Source organism: Populus trichocarpa, chromosome 17, assembly GCF_000002775.5.
Source record: "Populus trichocarpa isolate Nisqually-1 chromosome 17, P.trichocarpa_v4.1, whole genome shotgun sequence".
In the NCBI taxonomy this organism is placed as follows: domain Eukaryota; kingdom Viridiplantae; phylum Streptophyta; class Magnoliopsida; order Malpighiales; family Salicaceae; genus Populus; species Populus trichocarpa.
This window is the reverse complement of record NC_037301.2, coordinates 1,246,606-1,267,848: the sequence shown is the minus strand read 5'-3', so window position 1 is coordinate 1,267,848 and position 21,243 is coordinate 1,246,606. Positions and strand designations below refer to the sequence as shown.

Here is a 21,243-nt window from a genome sequence, read left to right as displayed (position 1 = left end):
TTTTTTAAAAAAATTATTTTTAATATCAATACATTAAAATGATTTAAAAATATATAAAAAATAAATTTTAAATTTTAAATTTTAAATTTTAAATTTTTACAAAAATATTTTGCTTGGTGACCAATATCCCAATGATGATTGTAGAAGAAGTTTTATAGTTCCATTTCTTCATTAAATTAATAGGATTCAATTTGATTCATACCATCTATTTATTTATTTATATTGTTTGATATAATATTTTAATTCTTTCATATTTCAGCAAGCAGTAACATATTATTACATGTCTAAAATATTTAAAATATAGAAGAAAGAAGTGTTTCCAAGACTCTGCCTTCTAGTTTTTTTATTGTTTTTTTTATTGTGTGTTTTATTTTAATGATTAGAGTATATTTTAGTCAATACTTTCACATGACTATTTTAATTATTATAATTTTTTACGTATTTATATTTATATTTTGGATGGTGTATTTGTAACTAGAAGTAACATTGATATCATAAAACAATATGTTATTAAAATGGGCCATTAGGAATATTAAAATTAATTAACTCCTAAAATTTGCTCAAGTTTAATTTTTGGTAGATTTTGTTGATTTCACTTCTAGACATGAGCAATGAGTTTTTGGAAGCAAAGTTATTACATCTGGTGTTGACCATGATCCAGTCAAATATCTAGATTATAGATTAACTCGAGTTAACCTGAATTAATATAAAACAATATCATTTTCAAGATTAAAACAACCTTATTTTGATTTTTTTTAATAAATTAAACCAGTTTTAATTAAGTTATAGGTTGATTAGATTGATCAAATTAAATCTTATCAAATTAAATTTAAAACTCGATCACAAACTAGCAAGTCAGCAAGCTGAATTGTGAGTCTTGGTTTAATATATATCAGTGCCTGAAAGTGAAAGAAGAGCTTAAAAGGGAGAAATAAACTTCGTATTCAAAGCAATCGTACAGAGACAGGAAAAGAAAATGGTAGTGGGAATCCATAGAAATGATGGTGGACAACACAACAGGCTGTGCATGGCAATTGGCAAAGGCATGCAAATATTATTCTTAGTTAGCTTTTTGCCATTTCTTGGTTTATAAGGCAGCCAATATTGAATTCCTGAGGAAACTTGGACGAACTGGTTACTGCATATTAATTAATTAATTAAATTTATTTTCTGTGAGAAGATCTAAAGGATTTAATAATTTTTTTTCTCAGTCTTAATATAGCCAAAAGATTGCCTGAGACCCTCAAAATACTTTCGAACTTGGGGGAAAAAATCATGATTAAGTTCCAAAAGCATGCATCTTATAGCAAAAATCAATTTATTTTATATATATATATCCAACTTTATTCATCAGAATCCTTGTACCTTGATCCACTAAGGAAAAAAAGACTATTATGGATCCATCCTTTAATTAAAGGAGGAGGGCTACCTCTATTTTGGTTCAAAATTTGACAGGCTTCTAAGAAAAATCCCTCTTGTGATCTCACGATTGAACTACAAATAAACATGGCATGGATTTATTTTTTCTTTTGATTTAATTACGTTCACTCTAACCCTTAATTATTCAAGAATTAATCTCTAGCTATATTATGAATCCATGTACGTAGTCGTTTTTCAGGAAGAAAACACTGATTTTCATATGAAACAGGAGAAATCCAGAAGAGAGGTGTTGATCAATGGAGACCATGCACCATCAATTTGGGCACTATTGAAGATAACAAAGATCACTTTTCGATCAAATTTTATCTCATCATTGCTTGCTTTTCTCCTTTGAATAACATTCTTGTGACAAACCGAGTGGAAGATACATGGCCCTGCTGCATGCGTTTCTTTTGAAACATCCATGTTTGAATTCCTTTAGAGGAGATGGGTTTGAACAAGTTCTTGTCTTTTCTTTCTTTCTCTCTGTGTAATATCTATTTGTCAATTATATATCAATGATTAACGATGGATATATACTCACCAACCAAATTGCTATCACATTGCATTCAGAGCTAGTTCTTTTTCTCAGTGGGAGTTTAGTGCTTGTCATAAATCTGATGGTGACCTTGTTTCTCCTGAATTCATAATTCTAGATCTGTTTTTCCATATGAATACTTAATTACATGCATGTTTGGGCATTATATGGAGTACTTGTTAATTTAGGCATTATATGGACACTCACATACAAATAAAAAGTTGTATGATTAAAATATTTGAAGACGACTTAGCTATCTAGTAAGTGGACTTGTTTCTCAAAACCTATCATCTAGGGTTCAAATCCTAGAAGAGATTGTGGTGAATACATCTCCATGCACTAACAAGTATGAATCTATGATTTACTTGAAAACCAAAATGAGAAAATAAGATATTAAATCTGATTCGGGCATGAACTAGTCAAGAGTTTGACGAGTTAATCTAAATTAACATGTGTCAGTTCTAAATAACATCGTTTTAGTATTTAAAAAAAATTAAAAAGATATTGTATTGAAAAAAAAAATTAATAAAATTAAACCGAACCTTGATTAGATCAATATTCAGGGCAATTCTATTAGAGAATAATATAAATTATATCTTAAAACCTCACCTAAAAGCTTAAACTATTGAGTTGAGATAGTCCTTCGACATGGTATCAGAGCTCTTGATGACCAAGCGGTCACGAGTTCGAATCTCACCATCCTCATTTATTTGATAAAAATTAAACACAAAGTAGTGTTGGCTTGTGTGAGTTTCAAGCCCAAAGAGCTTTTACTTGAGGGGTGTATTAGAAAATAATATAAATCATATCTTGAGATCTCACCTAACAACTTAAACTATTAGGTTGAGAAAAAATTCTTTGACAAATTAATACCCATATTTTTACAAATCCTACCCGTAAGACAGCTCAAGTTTTATAACATTGGATGCATTAAGCATTAATATATGAAAATCGATTTGAAAATATCTCAATTAAAAAAAAAAGCACAAAAGGTGAAACATGAATAGGTTTCCTGGTTTTCTTTGTAAGAAAAGAGAGGGACCATCCATTGTATAAATAGAGAAAGAAAGTGGGGTGCTTTAACTTTGCTTTCCAACCCTAAAAAGAGAATCTTTAATCTTCTTATATATATTATGGTATTGGATTAAAGAGTACATTATCATTTGGTTGATTGAGCTTGTAGTGGTGGTCTCGTTCAATTTCTTTTCGAGATCGTTGCCCTAGCAAGCAAAGGGAAATGTTAATGGCTTGGTCAATATATATAAATAAGCAAAACAAGAATACATCAATCCATAATTATCCTCTGCCAGGTCAAAAATTGGCCAGCAAGGTGCTTTATTTAGTCCCTTCTGGTGAGCATCACCTCCTCGTATGTGAAGGTTGAATGAATTTACGAGGAGCTCTTGGTCTCCTTCTTCCGATATCTTATATTCTCTGTCTGGTCACTAAAAACATTAGAAGACGAAACTGTGCTGCCTTTTCTTTTTGCTAAACAACTAGCCCTCCAGGTGGAATGACTGTGTCTTGCTACCTTTTTATAGACATCTAATTAAGGCATTTAATTAGCCAATTGCGTTCATGATTCATGAAAAGAAGTTTAATGTTGAGATTGCTCAAATTCTCACCCAGCTAATCACATTCTGAAGAGACCAAAATTAATTGGGTAGAAATGGAGGACTGGAGAAAGGCCAAGCAAGGACTCCCAGTCAAAATTATTAAACCTAGTTCGTTCTATAAATATGCTTATAGGATGGATAAATTAACTCGAATTAATTAAAATAATATTGTTTTAATTTAAAAAAAAACAAAAAAAAATATCATTTTAATTTTTTTTAAATCAAAATAATATTATTTTAATTTTTTAAATAAAAACTAAGTTTTGACTAAATCATCATAGGTTAACTGAGATAATCAGATCAACTCTGAATTGATTTTTTTAACCCAAACCGAACCAAGTTGAAGAGTTACCCATCATGCCAAGTTTAATAACACAACTCCAACTCCATGTGGATAGAGAATTTACATAAAAACTTGGAGGTTTTCTGTGATTGAATTTCATGGGACATATATATCATCATGTACTTGCATAATTTTAGAAGAAATTGATCTAAGAAATATAAAATTGGAACAAAACTAGGTAGAGAGGTTCTAACACTATATATCATGCACCAAATAAATTTTAAAAAAAATTAAAAGAATATTTATGTCATTAAGCGTTTGATTACCGTTTTGTGATATAAAAAATTGAGACAATTAAGATAAATAGAACATATTTCCATGTATTTTTTTATTTTTAAAATATAAAAATTCATTTTAAAATTGTCATAAAAATAAATTTATTTTATATTTCTGTTTTTGTCTCTTCAACTAAATATGTTTTAGTTTTTATTATCCATGTTTTCTTTATCTCGAAACAATAACTAAATATTATCTAAAATTTTATATTTATAAAGTTCGGCAGTATTGAATGTAATGAGCTAGGCTTCTGCTATTGTTACATGTCTTTCACAAGTAAGGAAAAATAAAAAAAGAAAAGGAAAAGGGGAAAAAAAATAAAGAAAGATAATTGGGTTGGGTTTGAAAAAAGTGCATATATTCTCCAACTTTTTATAAACCAAAGCATGTGGATTTCTGAATAGGATTCCTAGATCCATATCAGCTCTTTCTTTTGGATATATTTTGTTCAAAAGTTAAACAAGAGTTAAGATAATTTTAATTAGAGTTTAGTTACTGTTTTGCTATTAAAAAGACAAGATAATAAGAATAAAAATGACATATTTTTGTATATTTTATATTTTAAAAATATAAAAATTAATATTAAAATTGTGTCAGAAATAAATTTATTTTATGCTTAAATAAATTTATTTTCTTTTGAGTACATCTACATCAATATTGCCGCATTGAAATAGGAATGATTCAAATTAATCACATGATCCATATAGGTTTTGGGGAGAATCCCCTTTCCCTTGAGTTGGAATTTTCTAACTAGGAACAAATACTCGTTTTGTTGTTAGAAAAACTTGGGGCAGAGAGGAATCCTTGAAATGCAAAATAAAAAATCATATGTAAATTCATTGTATTAAAACTCAACCCGCAATATGGAACCCAGGTTGGATTAGGTTTCAATAAAAAAAATAAAAAAATAATTTAATTAAAAATTTAGGTTAACTCACACTCTAGTCATCTTAAAAAAAAACTCGGTTAAAACTTGTTAATTTTTTTTTAATAAAAAAATCAAGTTAACTAAAATAAATCCGACTAAATTCACGAGACTCGATGATATACTATGTGGGGCTTAAAAAATGTGTGTAAAATAACTTGTGTATATATCGTAGCTAAATTTCAAACTATAAGAGACAAACAAACGAAAGAAAACGTACCCTTGGTGACAGCATTATGCTTTTTCCCTGAGCCCTTCTATTTTGAAACATTGCCTATGGTTTATAACCTAGAAAGCTTCTCTTTTCAACACTACAGCTGCATTATTTTTAGTAGTAAAACTAAGCTTGTAGAGGGATCGATGTGGGGTTTGTATAATTAAGAATCTCTCTCACGAGACCTTGAAAGTTGAAGCCTTTGGGAGTGTTGGAGAGGGAGAGAATATTCTGAGGCCGCCACAGTTCAACAGCTAAATTCCAAAGATTATATACTAAACAAAGTCAGAAAGCAAGAACATGATTAGAGTATGATTAAGGGTTTGCAGGAGAAGTCAGCCCACAAGGAGACGACCGCTAGCTAGCTCACAATTCTAAAAATTCACTGCCTTTGTCAGCTGGCTGTCGTTTAATTAACCTCTTCCCTAGCTATACTTTGATTAATTAAACTATTATTATCATAGCATAATTAATTAATTAAGATTAAGATTAAGAGAGAGAGAGAGAGAGCCAGATCACCATTAGGGCATCTCTAATATATTCCATCCTGAAATTTTCTATTGATTTCGTGTAGATCTGAAGCAATTTTTACTATATATCTACATGTGTGCTCCGTACGCCTTGCAACTAATTAAATGGTGTTCAAAGTTTATATCAATTTAACTCATGCAACAACAACACAAAATGTACATAAAATTCAAGATTCTCGATTTTTTTGACCTTTAAAGTCATCATTTTTAAATTTGTAACATTTTTTTTTTAAATCCCATATATATTTTACTTAGATTGATCAATGAAGAACTTAGATTCAATGTATAAAATCAAGAAAAGAAAAGGAAAAAAAAAAAACACGAAGAAGGAGAAAATGATATATTTTTTATATTAGATTTAATATGCTAAGTTTAGTATAAATAATAAAAATATTGAGTCGAAAATATATCTTTTCAACTCAGTATTTGTACGAGAAAATGATATATTTTTTATATGGTTAGGATGTCGCACAGACCTCTTTATTAGTATTGGACTCTAGTATAATATACGAAAACTAGTCTTAAAATTAATACTACCACCAATAAAATGAAAATAAAAAAGAAATTAACCAGAAAAGTTTTCTTTGACTATTCATGCTCCTTGATCATGATCCATGGCCATTGCTTTTAACACATGAAGCAAGCATCTTTACAATCCACAAAAGAAAAGCAAACGTAAAAGGCTTTGAAGCATAAAAGTGTAAAGCTGATCATGCATCTACCATTCAAGATCAGACTACCAACCTAACTTCTACACTAATCAATTTATTTAAATAATATTTTATTTTTCAATTTATAAATATTCATATGTAAATCATTAATTCCCTAGCTAACAAGCACCCGCTACATTAATCAAAATTAAAAACAAAAAATGGTCAAGTGGGTAACAAATCTAGTCAATTTTGAGCTGAGGGAGATATTGCCAAATGCTACTGGTCATGACTCTTACTGCCTTCAGGACGATTTTTCCCTTTTATGTGTTCCTTTCATCGTTTCCTTTGGATTTTACCTCCCTTCATAGTTGGGCACATGCATGCCAGTCGTTTTTGTAACACAAACAAAATATTACCAACCAAGATTTGGGCTTTTAAATAATTACATGAAATAAATATTGTTTTGCGTGGTTATAAAATCCAGCCTAACTTTGCAAGTCGACCTAAAACTCGGCCGATCCAACTTTTATTCCAGATGAAGTTTTAAAGAATTCAACATATTTGACCAGGTAAAAACTTAATTTGATCTTTTTTATTTTTTAAAAAGATCATATTTTTTTTATTTATTATTAAAATAATATTATTTTAATTGATTGAATCGACTGCATCATCCATGACTTCAATCTTCAACAGGATAATGAACTGGATGAAATTTGATAACTTTGTTTTCTTATACTCGAAATGTGTGTGTCGAGGTGAATATAACTTGTTTTGAAAGAAAACGGGAATTTTGACTAGTAGCCAGGAACTGAAAAAGATTTTACTTTTGTTGAAAATGAGGATGCATAAAGAAGAGAATGTGACTGGTTGGGTGTGCTAGTCACTCTCAAGTCTAGCGCTAGAGGTCATGTTAATTCATCTTTTTGAAAAAAACAAACATATATAGTCCATAGCATTGCTTTTGTATGATCACCAGGTATTAGTTGTTTCAAATCATAGTGAGAATTTCTTATGTTGGACAAGGATTCAGATTCACAACCTTCTTGTTTTTGTGTTTGAAAAATATCTTTTTTAAAAAAATTTATTTTTTTTTTAGTTTAAATTTTTTATATTTTTATATTATTTTAGTATGCTATATTAAAAAATATTTTAAAAATAATTAGTATCACAATAATTCCAATGCAAAATAAGCTCTTACTTCTTACTTTGAGGGGCGGCGGTGCTCCTAATTAGTCTTTAATTATATGCTGTAATTGTCATGAATAGTGCACACATTGCAATGAGTTAGACATATGCATTATTACTTGGAAATGGCCTTAAAGAGGGTTATCCTAAAGTTTAAATGTCTATGGGGATCATATTGCACAAATGGGGCATTCTTGACCTCATAATGTAGGTTGATGTTTGATATGGGTTTGCATGGTTAATTGAGCCTTCCATTATGGCTATGTAGTAGCTAAAAACCAAAGAAAACAGTCCAATCTACTTGCTTTTGAGCATATCTTGGCTATATAGGATAACCTAGGCTTTCATAAAATGTTTGTTGGGTTCTAGGAAATAATTAATTAACTCCCATTAATTTATCATCCAATGCACAATATTTAAAGAGAAAGATTAGAAAAATAAGAGAAACAAAAAGCAAGCAAATTATGTGATAATCATTCCTAATTGAAAAGGCATGGGAGATTAGCATTCCCCCATGCTCATCATATGTGTCATCATGCACCTTTGTGTGTTTTTGCCATTCACTCTTTCAAGCAATATCCTCTCTCCCTTCCTCTATCTCAACTTTAACTTTTTCACCACCTCCCAAGAACATTTTTTTAATTAATTATTCTATCCGAGCCTTAGCTGAAAAGCAAGTGCTAATTCAAATGTCTGCAGCATAGTAGAGATAGAAAGAGAAGGGGAGAGTGGGGGAGAGAGAGAAGAAGTCTTGCATATATCTTCTTATATTGTTAGGGTTGAGACACCACAAGACAAAACCTTTTCTCTTGGTTTTTCCCTTAACCACAATTGTAATAGCTCTCTTTGTTGACCCTTTTGCTTTGTATAACTAGCTACGTTGAGTAAACTCGAGTGATATGTTAGAGAAGATCATGGCAACAGAAGAAGCAATAACAAGTAGTAACAATGGTTTTGTTGAAAACCCTGTTGGTGGATCCAATCCTCCTGCTCTAAAGAAGAAGAGAAACCTCCCAGGAACTCCAGGCAAGCTAGAGGCCAGCTTGTTTATTTATTTTTCTTCTTTTTGAGTTTTTGTTCGTGTTTATGTTGTTATTATTCTTTCTGTCCGCCTTTCCCTTTCTGTCTTTATGATCATATATGATCGTCAGTATATTCAAAGTTATTCATGTCTATCAAGCTTTATTGCCTTAATATTCAAATGAGAATATTGATTCTTCTATGCAGATCCTGAAGCAGAAGTCATAGCTTTATCACCAAAAACTCTCATGGCCACCAACAGATTCTTGTGTGAAATATGCGGTAAAGGGTTTCAGAGAGATCAAAACCTACAACTCCATAGGAGAGGACACAACCTTCCATGGAAGCTCAAGCAAAGGACTAACAAAGAAGTAAAAAAACGTGTTTATGTCTGCCCTGAAAAGACCTGTGTCCATCATCATCCTTCTAGGGCTCTTGGAGACTTAACAGGTATAAAGAAGCACTTTTGTAGGAAGCATGGAGAGAAGAAGTGGAAGTGTGAAAAATGTTCAAAAAGATACGCTGTGCAATCAGATTGGAAAGCGCACTCAAAGACTTGTGGCACTAGGGAGTACAAATGTGACTGTGGGACTCTATTTTCAAGGTATAATTTTTTGCAAGGATTTTTATTTGAATTTATAGTGATGGTGGTACTCAAATACTATAGATTTGTAGTAGTAAGCAAGGGTTTCAAGAATAAAATGACTAACGAGGACTAGTTAATAAAGCATGAAAGTGATTCAAGTGGTGATAGAGCATCGCTTTTTCTCTTGTCAACAACACTACCCGTGTCGAAATAGAAACTATGTGGAGCATGAAAATGATTTTTTGTGGTTGTGTTATCTTTGGCTGTGCACCGGCCCCCTTCACTTTCTATCTCTCAGAAATGAAAAATAAAGAGAGCATGGAGATATATATGGTGAAGACGAAGAGAGAGGTGGAAAGACCATATCAATTAATTTGATGTCCTAATTAATTAGCCCTTTATTACTAATGCTATGACTAGCTATATATGTAATACTAAGAGATTTGTTATGGTTTCATCATATTAATTAACTTTATGCTCAAAATCTTTTCTTGAGCAGGAGAGATAGCTTCATCACTCACAGGGCCTTCTGTGATGCCTTAGCAGAGGAAACAGCAAGAGTAAATGCAGTATCTAGCATAAACAACTTGACTGCTGGGAGCATCAATTATCATCTGATGGGGAATCCATTAGGGCCTAACATGGCACAACATTTCTCTTCAATTTTCAAGCCAATTTCAAGCAATGATCACCAAACAAGACAGGGAGGAGTTTCCTTGTGGATGAACCAAGGAGTACCCCAAGTGAGTGAAGCATTAATGGGCAATAACATTCAAGAGATTCATCAACTTCGCTCTGCGAATAGTTCAGGAGCTATGTTTGGTGACCTTCTTGCTGTTTCATGCTCACATGCTCCACCATCTGATCATTATCAGTTCAATTGGCCAGTTTTTGGAAATAAGATCTCTTCAAATAATGCTCACGAGGAGCTGACAAGCACTTTAGTACTTCCTTTAACCAACGTTAAGGAAGCAGCTGCTGCAAGTCAGCTAGCAAGTGTTCCTTCATTGTATAGCACCCAACAACAGCAGTCCCATCAAACAACTTCGGCCAACATGTCAGCCACTGCTTTGCTGCAAAAAGCTGCTCAGATCGGTGCAACTTCAACTGATCCATCATTCCTTGGAAGTTTTGCGCTAAAGAGCAATGCTAAAAAAGTTCAAGATGGGAACAAGTTCTGTGGACTATATGGTTCAAGCCCTGTAAGCACTAATCCAGCAAGCGACGTGGAGAACTCGGGAAGTGATCAGATCTCCTCTTTGAATCAGCTTCAAATGTACCCTAAAAGGCAGAAAATATTTCAAAGTGATCAAGATAGTCCTGCAGGAGGGCAAACTAGAGACTTTCTTGGTGTTGGTGTACAAGCCATATGCCACCCATCATCTATCAATGGCTGGATTTAAACTTCATATATGGGATGACATCAGTTTCTTAATGGGAAGTAAATTTGACAATAAAATGGATCAGAAAAGAGAAGTATTTGAGATTTTAGTAATGGGAAACTTTGCAGGAAGGAAAAGGTGGCATTCATGAGTGCTTGATGGAGGGCTAAAAGGTTATGCTTAGAAAACTATTGAAGAGTAGTTGTTGAAGGAAGGAGATCCATGCATATTCTGTTGAACCCTAAAAGCTGATCCCTTTAACATGATGGCCTTTATTTTTTTGGGAAAAAAGAAAGGGAGGGCTATAGTAGTGGGAGCAAAGCAAGAGTACTATACACCTTTTGAGCTCCATTATTGCCTTGTTTCGCACTGTTGTGAGGGTATTTCCAATGGCAAAAGGCTTCATAATTTCTCGTAAAAGTAGGGTTTTATATAAATATTAGCTTATTGTCTAAATAAATTAATGTAGCTTTTCTATCAGCAAATTAATTAAGTACTATGCATAACTGTATTATATAGTATAACAAGAGATTATCTTATATTTTTCAAGCAGAAATTAGAGGGGAAGCACATTTCATGAGTTCTTATAATGTCCCACCATGATAGAGATAAATCTCTTTTTGTCCCCCCCCCCCCTAGTTAATTAGATCCGGTTTATTTAGGATATAAACTAGCTTAACCGGTAAATAGACAGGTTAATCTAATTTTATTTTACCCAAATATAATATGGGTTTAGGATTTTTTTAATAAAATAATATTGTTTTAATTTTTTCTAAAAAAAAACTTAAAATAATATCATTTAAAAAAAATAATTCGAAATAAAACATAACTCGTGCTAGGCTCTAAGTTGGAAAGTCACTGGGCGACCAACTAAATAAAATTCAGGTTTTATAATTATATTTTTAATTAATCAAATTTAGATTTAAAAAAAAATGAATCAAGAAAATTAATAGAAATTGAATTGTAGATCTTATTGATTAGTGACTTCTGGTACATAAATCCATCAACATGTATTTCATTTTATATCAAAATTCTTATTCAAATACTATGAATATTCAAGATAATCTACTCTTAAAATATGTTTTTGTGTTTCAAAAATATTTTAAAAAAAAATTACTTTAAATTATTTTTTTGTGTTTTTATATCATTTTGATGTTCTAATATCAAAAATAAATTTTAAAAAATAAAAAAAACATTTTAAAATACATTAAAAAAACAACCACAATCAAACCGCATACCACCATGTCAAATAAGCTATTTTTCATTTGTTTAGCTTCCTTAATTGTGGTACAACAGCTTATAATGGTATAAAAGAAGATGAAAAGAAAAGGAAAAAAAAAAGTTAAAGAGAAAAAGAAAATGTTCTTACCCCTCCTCCCTCTTTTGATTTAACTAACTTTATTAGTTGATATGATAGAATGATCATTGCTTTGTTTTGCTTTTTATGGACTACAAGTAATCCAATGCTTACCGCAAATTTACATCCACACCGCATTTTCTCACCTCCAAATTTTAGCTTTTGATAATAATGTAGCAAACAGCTAGCTAGCTAGGTATATATTTGTGATTCAAAATAATATATAGTTCAAAAATGTCAAAGTAAAGTGAAATATTGCCATCTATATATAGATGTGGAATATTATTATTTGATGTGGGTGTTCATGTTAGCCTTTTGTGCTAGCTAGAGCTAGTGCCAAAAACAACATAATGGAGTTTTCAGGGCAGGCAAAATAGCTGTGGACCATGTTGGATAGGGTTTGATTTCTGGCTTATTATGTAGCAAGAAAATGCATTTTTTTATGGAGAAAATAATATTCTTCATGTACTCTAGACACAATAATTCTGCCCCCATCTCTCTCATAAAATTTTTTCTTCTTATGGATGAATCGTGAACAGTTTTAACTTTAATTTGTTATTATACTTAATTTAACCCATTTTATATTGTTGATTATGTTTTGATTTTATGTTAAAAGTTCCTTTTAACTTAAAAGCTCTAGTGAGATTCAAATTTTAGTATTATAGAAATATATTAATTTAATTAAAAAAATTAAACAAATGTACGTCTTAATAATAATATTATATTTTTCGTACCTTGATTTCAAGTTCCTTAAATCTTAATTTTTAACTTTTTTTACAATAGTATGCATTGTGAGAATATAATAATATCTTATAATTATTGGTTTCGACTTTCTTATAGGGATGTTTGATATAGTGATAGTAGTTACTTTTTAATGTGTTTTTCATTCAAAAATATATTAAAATAATTATTTTTAAAATTTAAAAAAATCAAAAATTTTCAAAACTCTAATTAAAACACGAGGCCAAACACCCTTTTAATTTATTTAATTTTCAAGTTTGTCACTGTAAATTTTATGATGATATAACCTAGCCACTCCAAAAATTCTAATTTGGCACTTGCATACATGGAAGGACTTCCCTTCACCCTCAAGTTTTTTTTTAAAAAAAAAAATTAAAACAATAGTATATTAACTAAAAAATATTTTTATAAAAAAGTTAAAGAGTTGAGAGTCAGGTTTTGACTGACACTACTGGGTCACGGGTCACCCAAGTATTTTTCTCTTTTTATTTTTTTTTAACTTAAACCTGATTAGATGAACTAACCTAATTTTTATAATATAATTTTTATAATAGCACACCAATTACATTTCAACTTAAAATTTAGATTATAATTATAAAACTCGACCCACTCATGATTCAATTTAAGGTCCGAGTCTTAGATTCAGTGAGTGAATCCTGATTGACTAGATCAATTGAAAATAAATTTTTGTTTAAGAATTTTCTTTAAAGAAAGTTCTTCTAATAAGAAAATAAATTTTAAAAAGGTTAAATCAAGTCTCAAAAAAGTTTTACCAGGTCTTAAAGGTCGTGGGTTAACCGTTGTGTCAATTAAATTTAAATTTAACTAAGTTAATTCTTTTTAATCGGATTAATATGTTGGACGCAGGCAAATAAAGCTTGTTTAGGAATATGATAGCGGTTGTTTTTCAAAGTACTTTTCACTCAGAAAAAAATATCAAAATAATATTTTTTTTATTTTTAATTTTTTTTTATATCAGCACGTCAAAATAATTTAAAAACATTAAAAATATATTAATAAAAAATAAAAATAAAATTTAATTTTTTAAAAAACATTTTTAAAACACAAAAATAAAATTCAACTTAATACCTATGCAACGATGAAATATGTTTGTAGCAGTTTGCAGTTTGCACAGCCCAGACCAACTGCCCTGTCAACTCAAAGCCCATAATGATATTCCATCGTCGTCAGCACTCAAGCGCAGCGAAAAACACAATGGAAAACCTCAATTTAATCCTTAATATATATGCTCATTCTAAATTGCATCCATAGCCTATAAAGTTTATCAATTAGATTCCAATAGTTTGCCACATTTTTCAATTGGGTCCTTTTTTCAGTATTTGGTAACATTTTCAGTTTTTTTGTACCAAACGAAAAGGATTATAAACTAAGCCTCAGTTTAGTTTTGATAAAAAAACGTTTGGAACCAAATTGACAACAAGTTTTAGATTTGAGGTTCAGTTAAAAATAAATATATACATTAGGGACTAAACTTGATGTTTCCCAAAAAAACAACCACCTTGAACCCTACCTCCACTTCAACTCCTCCTCCTCTGAAACCTTAAACTTTTTTTTTGAAGAAATCAAGAAACAGCAAAAGCACAAAACAGAAACATGAAATTCACAGGCTCGCCTGGAATAGACCTCAAGATCAAAGACAAAACTCTGTCTCTCCAAGAAGACAACAGTTCCTTCCATGTGGGAACTTCAGTTTGGTCAGGTTCTTTAGTCCTCTCCAAATTTCTCGACCGGTGGACCCCACTGTCCACGAACCCCACCACCACCCCAAACCGTTACTCCACCCTCCTCGACTTCCACAACCGCCGTGCCATCGAGCTAGGCACCGGCTGTGGCGTCACTGGCATGGCCCTTTACCTTCTTGGACTCACTGACATTGTCCTTACTGACATCCACCCTGTGATGCCTGCTTTGAAACACAACTTAAAGCGAAACAAACAAGTTCTTGGCAAGATGTTGAAGACAGCGATTCTTTATTGGAGTAATGAGGATCAAATTAATGGGGTTAATCCCCCCTTTGATTATGTAATCGCGGCGGATGTTGTCTATATTGAAGAGAGTGTGGGGGCATTGGTGAAGGCCATGGAAATGTTGGTGAAAGATGATGGGGTTGTTTTGTTGGGGTATCAACTGAGATCACCGGAGGCGGATAAGTTGTTTTGGGAGATTTGTGGAGAGGCTTTTGTGATTGAGAAAGTTCCGAAAGAGGATTTGCATCCTGAGTATTGTTATGAGGAGACTGATGTGTTTATATTCAGGAAAAAGAAGAAGAATTTATGAGGTTTTTTCCTTTCTTTTCAGTCGTGGTTATGTTTTGGTGTTTTTGTGATTGTAATGTATTGCTATGAATTGGGTTCTTAATGTGAGTAATGGTGATCGAAGAAAATGAGTATTTGGGTGTTATCGTATTGCATTTTATTTTCTTTGAGTTTAATTTTGATGGTTGATGATGCTTGAAGTATAAGCTCTCTTAAGTACATTTTGTGTGTATGTTTTGAGTTTGATTTCTTTATATGCTGAAATTGGGAAAGGTCTTAGTAATGGCAAGTGGAGAGAGTGGGGGTTTTGGCGGTTACTTTCTTGCATTCTAGTTCATGCTTGATAAGGTTTGAAACTATATAGCTACTTTGTAAAGTTTGTATCTTGAACTAAATGTTTCGATACTTGTGTGCAATTTTGGATGTGTAATGTTGGAGGGCATATGAATGATAACATAATTGCTCGGAGAGAAGTGAGGGTGTGTATTATAGCATCACTGTATTGGATGTTAGCACACTATAGTTCAGTTCTCAAGGGAGATGAATTTAGAACTTTCTAGTGGAGGTGGATCACTCTTAATCAACAGCTAGGCCAGAATGGTTGAGGAGTGACTACTCCTAGATTTGAGTCTAGTGTTTAGGGTAGATTATTGCACCGAAGTTTTATTTTCACTTTCTGAGATTTGGGAAGTGTCAAAGTGGACTATGCTTCATAAAATATGTTTGATCTCTAAGCACAGCTACATATTGTTTACCCTTAGTTTAGAAAGTCTGAGGATCAGTTGCTCCATCTTAAGTCATATTAGTAATTGTTCCATCATCTCTCTCTGGTGTTTGGCTGCCTAGCAAGGAAATTTAAAATTCAGTGCCTAAGCAGCATAATTAATAATGCAAATTAGGTGATGTAAGTTTAAAGAGAAAAAATAATGAGTCTAACAACCTCTCTCTTCCTCTTTCATGTTTTTCCCATGGTCTGGTCTGGGACTTGTTGATTGGTGGCAGACCTTTCAAAAGATTAGTTGCTACAAGTTTAAAGGCTTTACAATCGCTCGTCGTTATCCCTCTTATTCATAGTGGAGCTCTGTATTTAGTCAATTTCTGATGTCAAGGGGCATTTTTGGTCCTTTATAGGCATCACATCTACAGGTCGGTGTTAAACTGTAACATTCTTTTTTCCCCAGAGAAAATAGAAGTCAAGAACAGGCATCCATATAGAGTTTTTTCCCAGAGGTTTGCTTTAGTTTAGTACCGAGGACCAGTACAATTTATTCCTGCTTTGTAACTATTTTTGGACTGATTTAATGTTCTTGGAACATGTATAATGTTTGGTTCTCTTAGAAGTTTATTGCTTAATTGTATTTTGACTTCTTTAACCCTCCTTTATGATGGAAAAGGATTGGTTTTTATTTTCCTTTATTTTCTGTTCCGTATAAAATCAATTTTCAGGTTTGATTTTTTGCTGGCTTGACACTTTAAAGTAGGAATGTGTTAAGGTTGTTATAAGGCTAACAAAGCTCTCCCCTAACAAAGCTAAAGAACTTAAGAATTGAAGAGAGAATTAGAAGAAGAAGAAGAAGAAGAAAGGAGATAACTAAAAGAGAGAGAGAAGCATTGCAACTGCAGAATTCTTATTCCTTCATTACCTGCCTCACAAGTTCTTGACACAATGATTTATATACAATGAACTCTAGTATCTCAACTGACTATCTAACTAACAATCAACAACTCTAAGCAACTAAACACTGCAACTAACTAACTTTCATCACATGCTCTTTTCTTATTTACAGTTATGACAATTACTAACTAACACTGCCTCTTTAGCTAATTCAGCATATTTTCTTCTTAATTGTCACAGGCTGTTATTGATCTCTTCTTCCTTGATTGCCGAGCCTCCTTACTACCTTCCTCTCGTAACAGAATGTAATATGTAAACTTTGTTTTCTTGAATTGAAAGTTTCTGTATTTTTTATTGAGGCCGTAGTTGTTTTGTGTTTGGATTGTTGGATTATGGAGGTATAAGAAGTTGTGTTTATAGCAGACAATTTGCATGTTAAAGCATGTTGCTTTTGTGATTTAACCAACTCTCAAATTGTGAATAAAAGCTTGGTGCTTCTATAGTATAAGCTTGATCTGAGTTGGAAAGAATAAGTTTTTAATTCCCTAGCTGGGATAAAACTCTTAATGGGTCTTTTCAACAATATTATTAGTGCAGATGCAAGCATGCCCGTTATGTGAATTTGCAGTTCACAATTAGCATCAGGATCACCCTGAAAAAGCTATCTCAATTATTAAGAGCTTAGTTCTTTCATTACTGTGCAGGATATTCATTGTTCTTGTATGATATGTGTTCTGAGTTGATTAGATTGTAGCAAATCGGTACTTGGTTTCCAAAGTTAGAATTCTGAAGCATAATTAAAACAAATTTAATTTTTCAAGAAACTTGAGAAACTATAAAAAACTAGGAGCATTAATTGCAAGATGACTTATTGTTCCCCACACTCTGATTAATATAAGAAAATATTGTGAATGTTGTGAATACAACACACATGGACGATCTGTGTTCATCATTGCAAATGTTAGAATCATTCATTATAGAGTTTTTTTTTTCTTTGTATGAAAAGTTATCAGACATATCTGACTATTATTAATATCAAATCATTCAAATTGGTGAATGATGTGCTACTTGAGCTATCTCTTGCTTGAACTTCTAATCTAACTGGAGAATTGTGTTCTCACAAGCAACGCCAACCGCTGTGGACCAAATTATATTATTTTGTTGACAGTCTTTATGGATGGTCATTGCTAATTATTTTGATTCACGCTTATATTTTATTATTTACTGCTACGGTAGGATAATATAGCATTCATCCAGGTGATATCAACCAGTCTTTTCAAGTTCCCTTCTTGTCGGAAAATCAGGATATGTGCTGTTTTCTGTTCAGGGTTCTTGCCTTTGGTATGTTATGATCCTTTGGTATGTTATTTTGATTCACGCTTATATTTTATTATTTACTGCTACGGTAGGATAATATAGCATTCATCCAGGTGATATCAATCAATCTTTTCAAGTTCCCTTCTTGTCGGAAAATCAGGATATGTGCTGTTTTCTGTTCAGGGTTCTTGCTTTGGTATGTTATGATCCTTTTCCTGAACAACATCCTGTATCTTGAAATCTTGTGCTTCTAAAGTAACAGGAGAATTGTGTGTCTACAAGTAATGCCAAAAGCTGTTACAATATTTTCTTTCTGTCGCTTATTGATGATCATGCAAATTAATTTGTGATTCCTGCATATATCAATTATTTAGCAATAGAGTAGGATAACTGGCTTTGGTGGTTCACCCGATGGTTTCAACTAGTCTTGTCTAGTTCCCTTCTGGTCTGGGAATTGGGACGTGTTTTTGTTTTTAGTTCAGGGTTCATGCCTCTGGTCTATGGTTATCTTTTTTGTAATAGCATGAAATAGGAGTCATAAATGATTGTTTGTCATATGTAATCTGTTTCTTCCTCAGAAGTAGGCCTACCTCTAACTATACCTTTAAATTTAAGAATTTCAGTAATTTTTTCTATTATCTCTGCGCAATGCTTTTGTGGTCTTCTACACCTTTCTGAAGTTTGAGTTAGATTAGCCGTATTTGGGTCAGATTACATTATGTTTGAGCTGAATCTAGCTTCTTATTGGTAGTCAAATTTGCTTTTTTATTGGCAATGCAACTTAATTTCTTACACAAATAGCAGAACAACTTGCCGCAGTGTGAAGCAAGTTGAGAAGTTTTGCACAGCTTATGTCAAACTGATTGGACTTTGTCATGTCTGTATACAAGTGCTGAAGGAAGAAACTAAATTAAGTGGGACCCTATTTGACTCAGGGACAACCAAGCATCATGGGTACCACCAGCTGGCCAAGTTTTTCAAATTTCAAGAACTAGAAATGGGTCATCAGAGTGTGAAGTGCATGCATATACCCAAATTTTATCATGAAGGAAACTAGCCCCACAACTGATAATGACAGAAGTAGGTATATTTTTACAATTAGCTGAAGAGAGCAGGTATTTCTACTTGAACTTTCATTTAAGCTTGAAGATTTCGTCTTGAGTTGTAATCTGTGATGTGTTGTGAAATCTTAAGCTTGCATTCTTAATTTTGTAAAATTAAAATATTTCTACTTGCTCTCATCTGAACAGCCAGGTTATTTCTGCACAAGTCTCAGCTCTGTTTGCTCTCTGGTTAGGAAATGGAGTAAAAAGTGCATGGTTGGAGTTGAACTGTAACTGCTAGTGGAACAATATCAAATTTTATATTTTCTTACTGATATTCTACTTGCTTTAAGATTGAACATTGAATAAAATTTCTTGACTTGACCATAAAATACAAACAACCTAATGTTGTTGGAAAAACTTCAGAAGTTCTACATTCTGCTGTCATCACTTGTTTCATGATTGAGGATTCGCTGGTTCAGTTAAGAGGCCATAACTGAGTGTCAGAGCCTATCAAACAAGTATATAGCTCTTCTACAGGAAACATGTCATCATTTCCAGCGTCTCCCCAATTACAGATCATGTTTCCAGGAGAACTTGAGTTTGCCTGCTCATCACTAGATCCTGACACTGAAGGGAGAGTTGCAGCAGATGAGGTTGGTCCAAAAAGTATCATTTGTTGAACCTTGTTCAGCTCAAATTTAAGCATGCTGACTTGTTTCTCGAGCCTGATGTTTTCTGCCAATACATTACCTAGCTCTAGCTGGATGTTCATGTAGTCATGCTCTATGGCATCATTTTTGTGCCTGGCTCTTCTATTTTGATACCATATTGCAACTTGTTTTGGTGGCACGCCTAGTTGGCGGGCAAGCTCAGTCTTGTGCTCTGCTTTGAGCTTCTGGTTAGCATTGAAACTTGTTTCCAGGAGGTTAAGCTGGTCTCTAGCAAGCCTTTTCTTTCTGGGTTTGAGAGGTCGGTTGCCTTGGCTTTGTGACTGGTGGTGTAAATGGGAATTCATGTCTTTCGGTGTTTCTGAAGATTAGAAATTTAGAACTCAAGACGTGGATAGAAAGGATAATCTTCGAGTGCCCTTTTATAGGGTGCAGCAAGTACGGATTGGCATTTTGATCTTAGCGTCAAAATTGATGGGCCAAAATTAGCCCAATATATAGCTGCTCCTGCTATTGTGGGGAATGGTGGTCTCTAATTGGTAGAAGGTTCTTGTCTATACTTTGTTCAACAGATCAATACGAACTGTAGCTGCTAGAAAAACAGATTGATCTCTTGACTGATCTATGATAGCCTCACTAGTATTAATCTATCAAAGTTTCTTCTTGAATAATTCTGCATTGAACGAGTTCATGCATGCTAAATCCTCTAGCTGGTCATCATGTATGATATGAATTCATGCTCTTTACAATCTCTAGAAATTGATCTCTTCAATGGTCCATGGCATAGCTTCTTCTTTGAGCAAGTGATAGGGCCGACACATCCAATTTCACTTAGCAAAACATAGGAGATTTTGTGAAGTAGTCAATGGTACAGCTCCATTACAAATTGGAGTCTAAACTTGAGACGTTAAGACTATCTCTTCATTTACTTCTAGCTTTTTTTATAGGGTTAAAACCATGCCCTGGTACTTCGACTACTATAGTCATGTTGCAAAAGATAGCTTCTTCCCAAGAAGGAAAAATTTTGCTTTTTAGGTATTGATGCAGTCATCTTTCTAGCAGGGATATATTAACCCGAACTCATCTAAATGGATGAGTTTTCAAACATGATGTTAATTTAATTCCAACGCCCATAGTTTCAAAGGATAGAAAAATAAATTTATTAAGGTAATTAATGTGTTAAACCAATCCACTCACTTGATAGGTTAATAAGTGATCTAATAATCCAAAACCTTGATAAATTCATGCCTTGGGCAGGATCTAACCATTGTTTTAAAAATTGAACTAACCTAGTAGGTCGATGTGAAACTTGGACTGATCTGAATTGAAGAAAAAATAAAAGAAAAAACTTGATTGGCCTGGTCAAAAATCTAGTTTGACTTGGTAACCCGGGTCTGACTCGATTAAAACCTGGTTATTAACCCAATTTTTTTTTGAAGTTTTATGTCATAATGGTATCGTTTTAATTTTTTTAAAAAAATATCATAAATGACCTATAATCTAGGTCTTGTCACGGGTCGAGTTTTAAAATTATAG

At 32.6% G+C, this 21,243-nt stretch overlaps 3 protein-coding genes across 25 annotated transcripts; 2 read left to right on the top strand and 1 right to left on the bottom strand.

Moving 5' to 3' along the window:
• The first annotated feature begins 8,252 nt into the window (after positions 1–8,252).
• On the top strand, positions 8,253–11,243 carry LOC18106815 (zinc finger protein NUTCRACKER). The gene is made up of 3 exons (XM_006372703.3): positions 8,253–8,725; positions 8,927–9,323; positions 9,805–11,243. The coding sequence occupies exons 1-3, from the start codon at positions 8,599–8,601 to the stop codon at positions 10,706–10,708; spliced, it is 1,428 nt and encodes a 475-aa protein (XP_006372765.1). The 5' UTR covers positions 8,253–8,598; the 3' UTR covers positions 10,709–11,243.
• Positions 11,244–14,325: 3,082 nt separating this feature from the next.
• LOC18106814 (uncharacterized) lies at positions 14,326–20,378 on the top strand. Of its 23 annotated transcripts, none has more exons than XR_008057812.1 (6): positions 14,326–15,084; positions 16,917–16,981; positions 17,934–18,017; positions 18,107–18,189; positions 18,929–19,073; positions 19,244–20,378. XR_008057812.1 is itself a non-coding variant. In XM_024589472.2 (2 exons), the coding sequence occupies exon 1, from the start codon at positions 14,400–14,402 to the stop codon at positions 15,081–15,083; it is 684 nt and encodes a 227-aa protein (XP_024445240.1). In that variant the 5' UTR covers positions 14,326–14,399; the 3' UTR covers position 15,084; positions 18,929–20,378. The 23 variants fall into 23 exon arrangements, 4 of the variants coding, with proteins under 4 accessions (XP_024445240.1, XP_024445242.1, XP_024445243.1 ...); XR_002978813.2 differs by having other exon boundaries at positions 18,929–19,077; XR_002978810.2 differs by having other exon boundaries at positions 18,929–19,108.
• LOC18106813 (homeobox-leucine zipper protein ATHB-52) lies at positions 19,332–20,054 on the bottom strand. Its single transcript, XM_006372701.3, has one exon. It carries the CDS (start codon positions 20,052–20,054, stop codon positions 19,515–19,517), a length of 540 nt encoding a protein of 179 aa, XP_006372763.2. The 3' UTR covers positions 19,332–19,514.
• Positions 20,379–21,243: the final 865 nt, after the last annotated feature.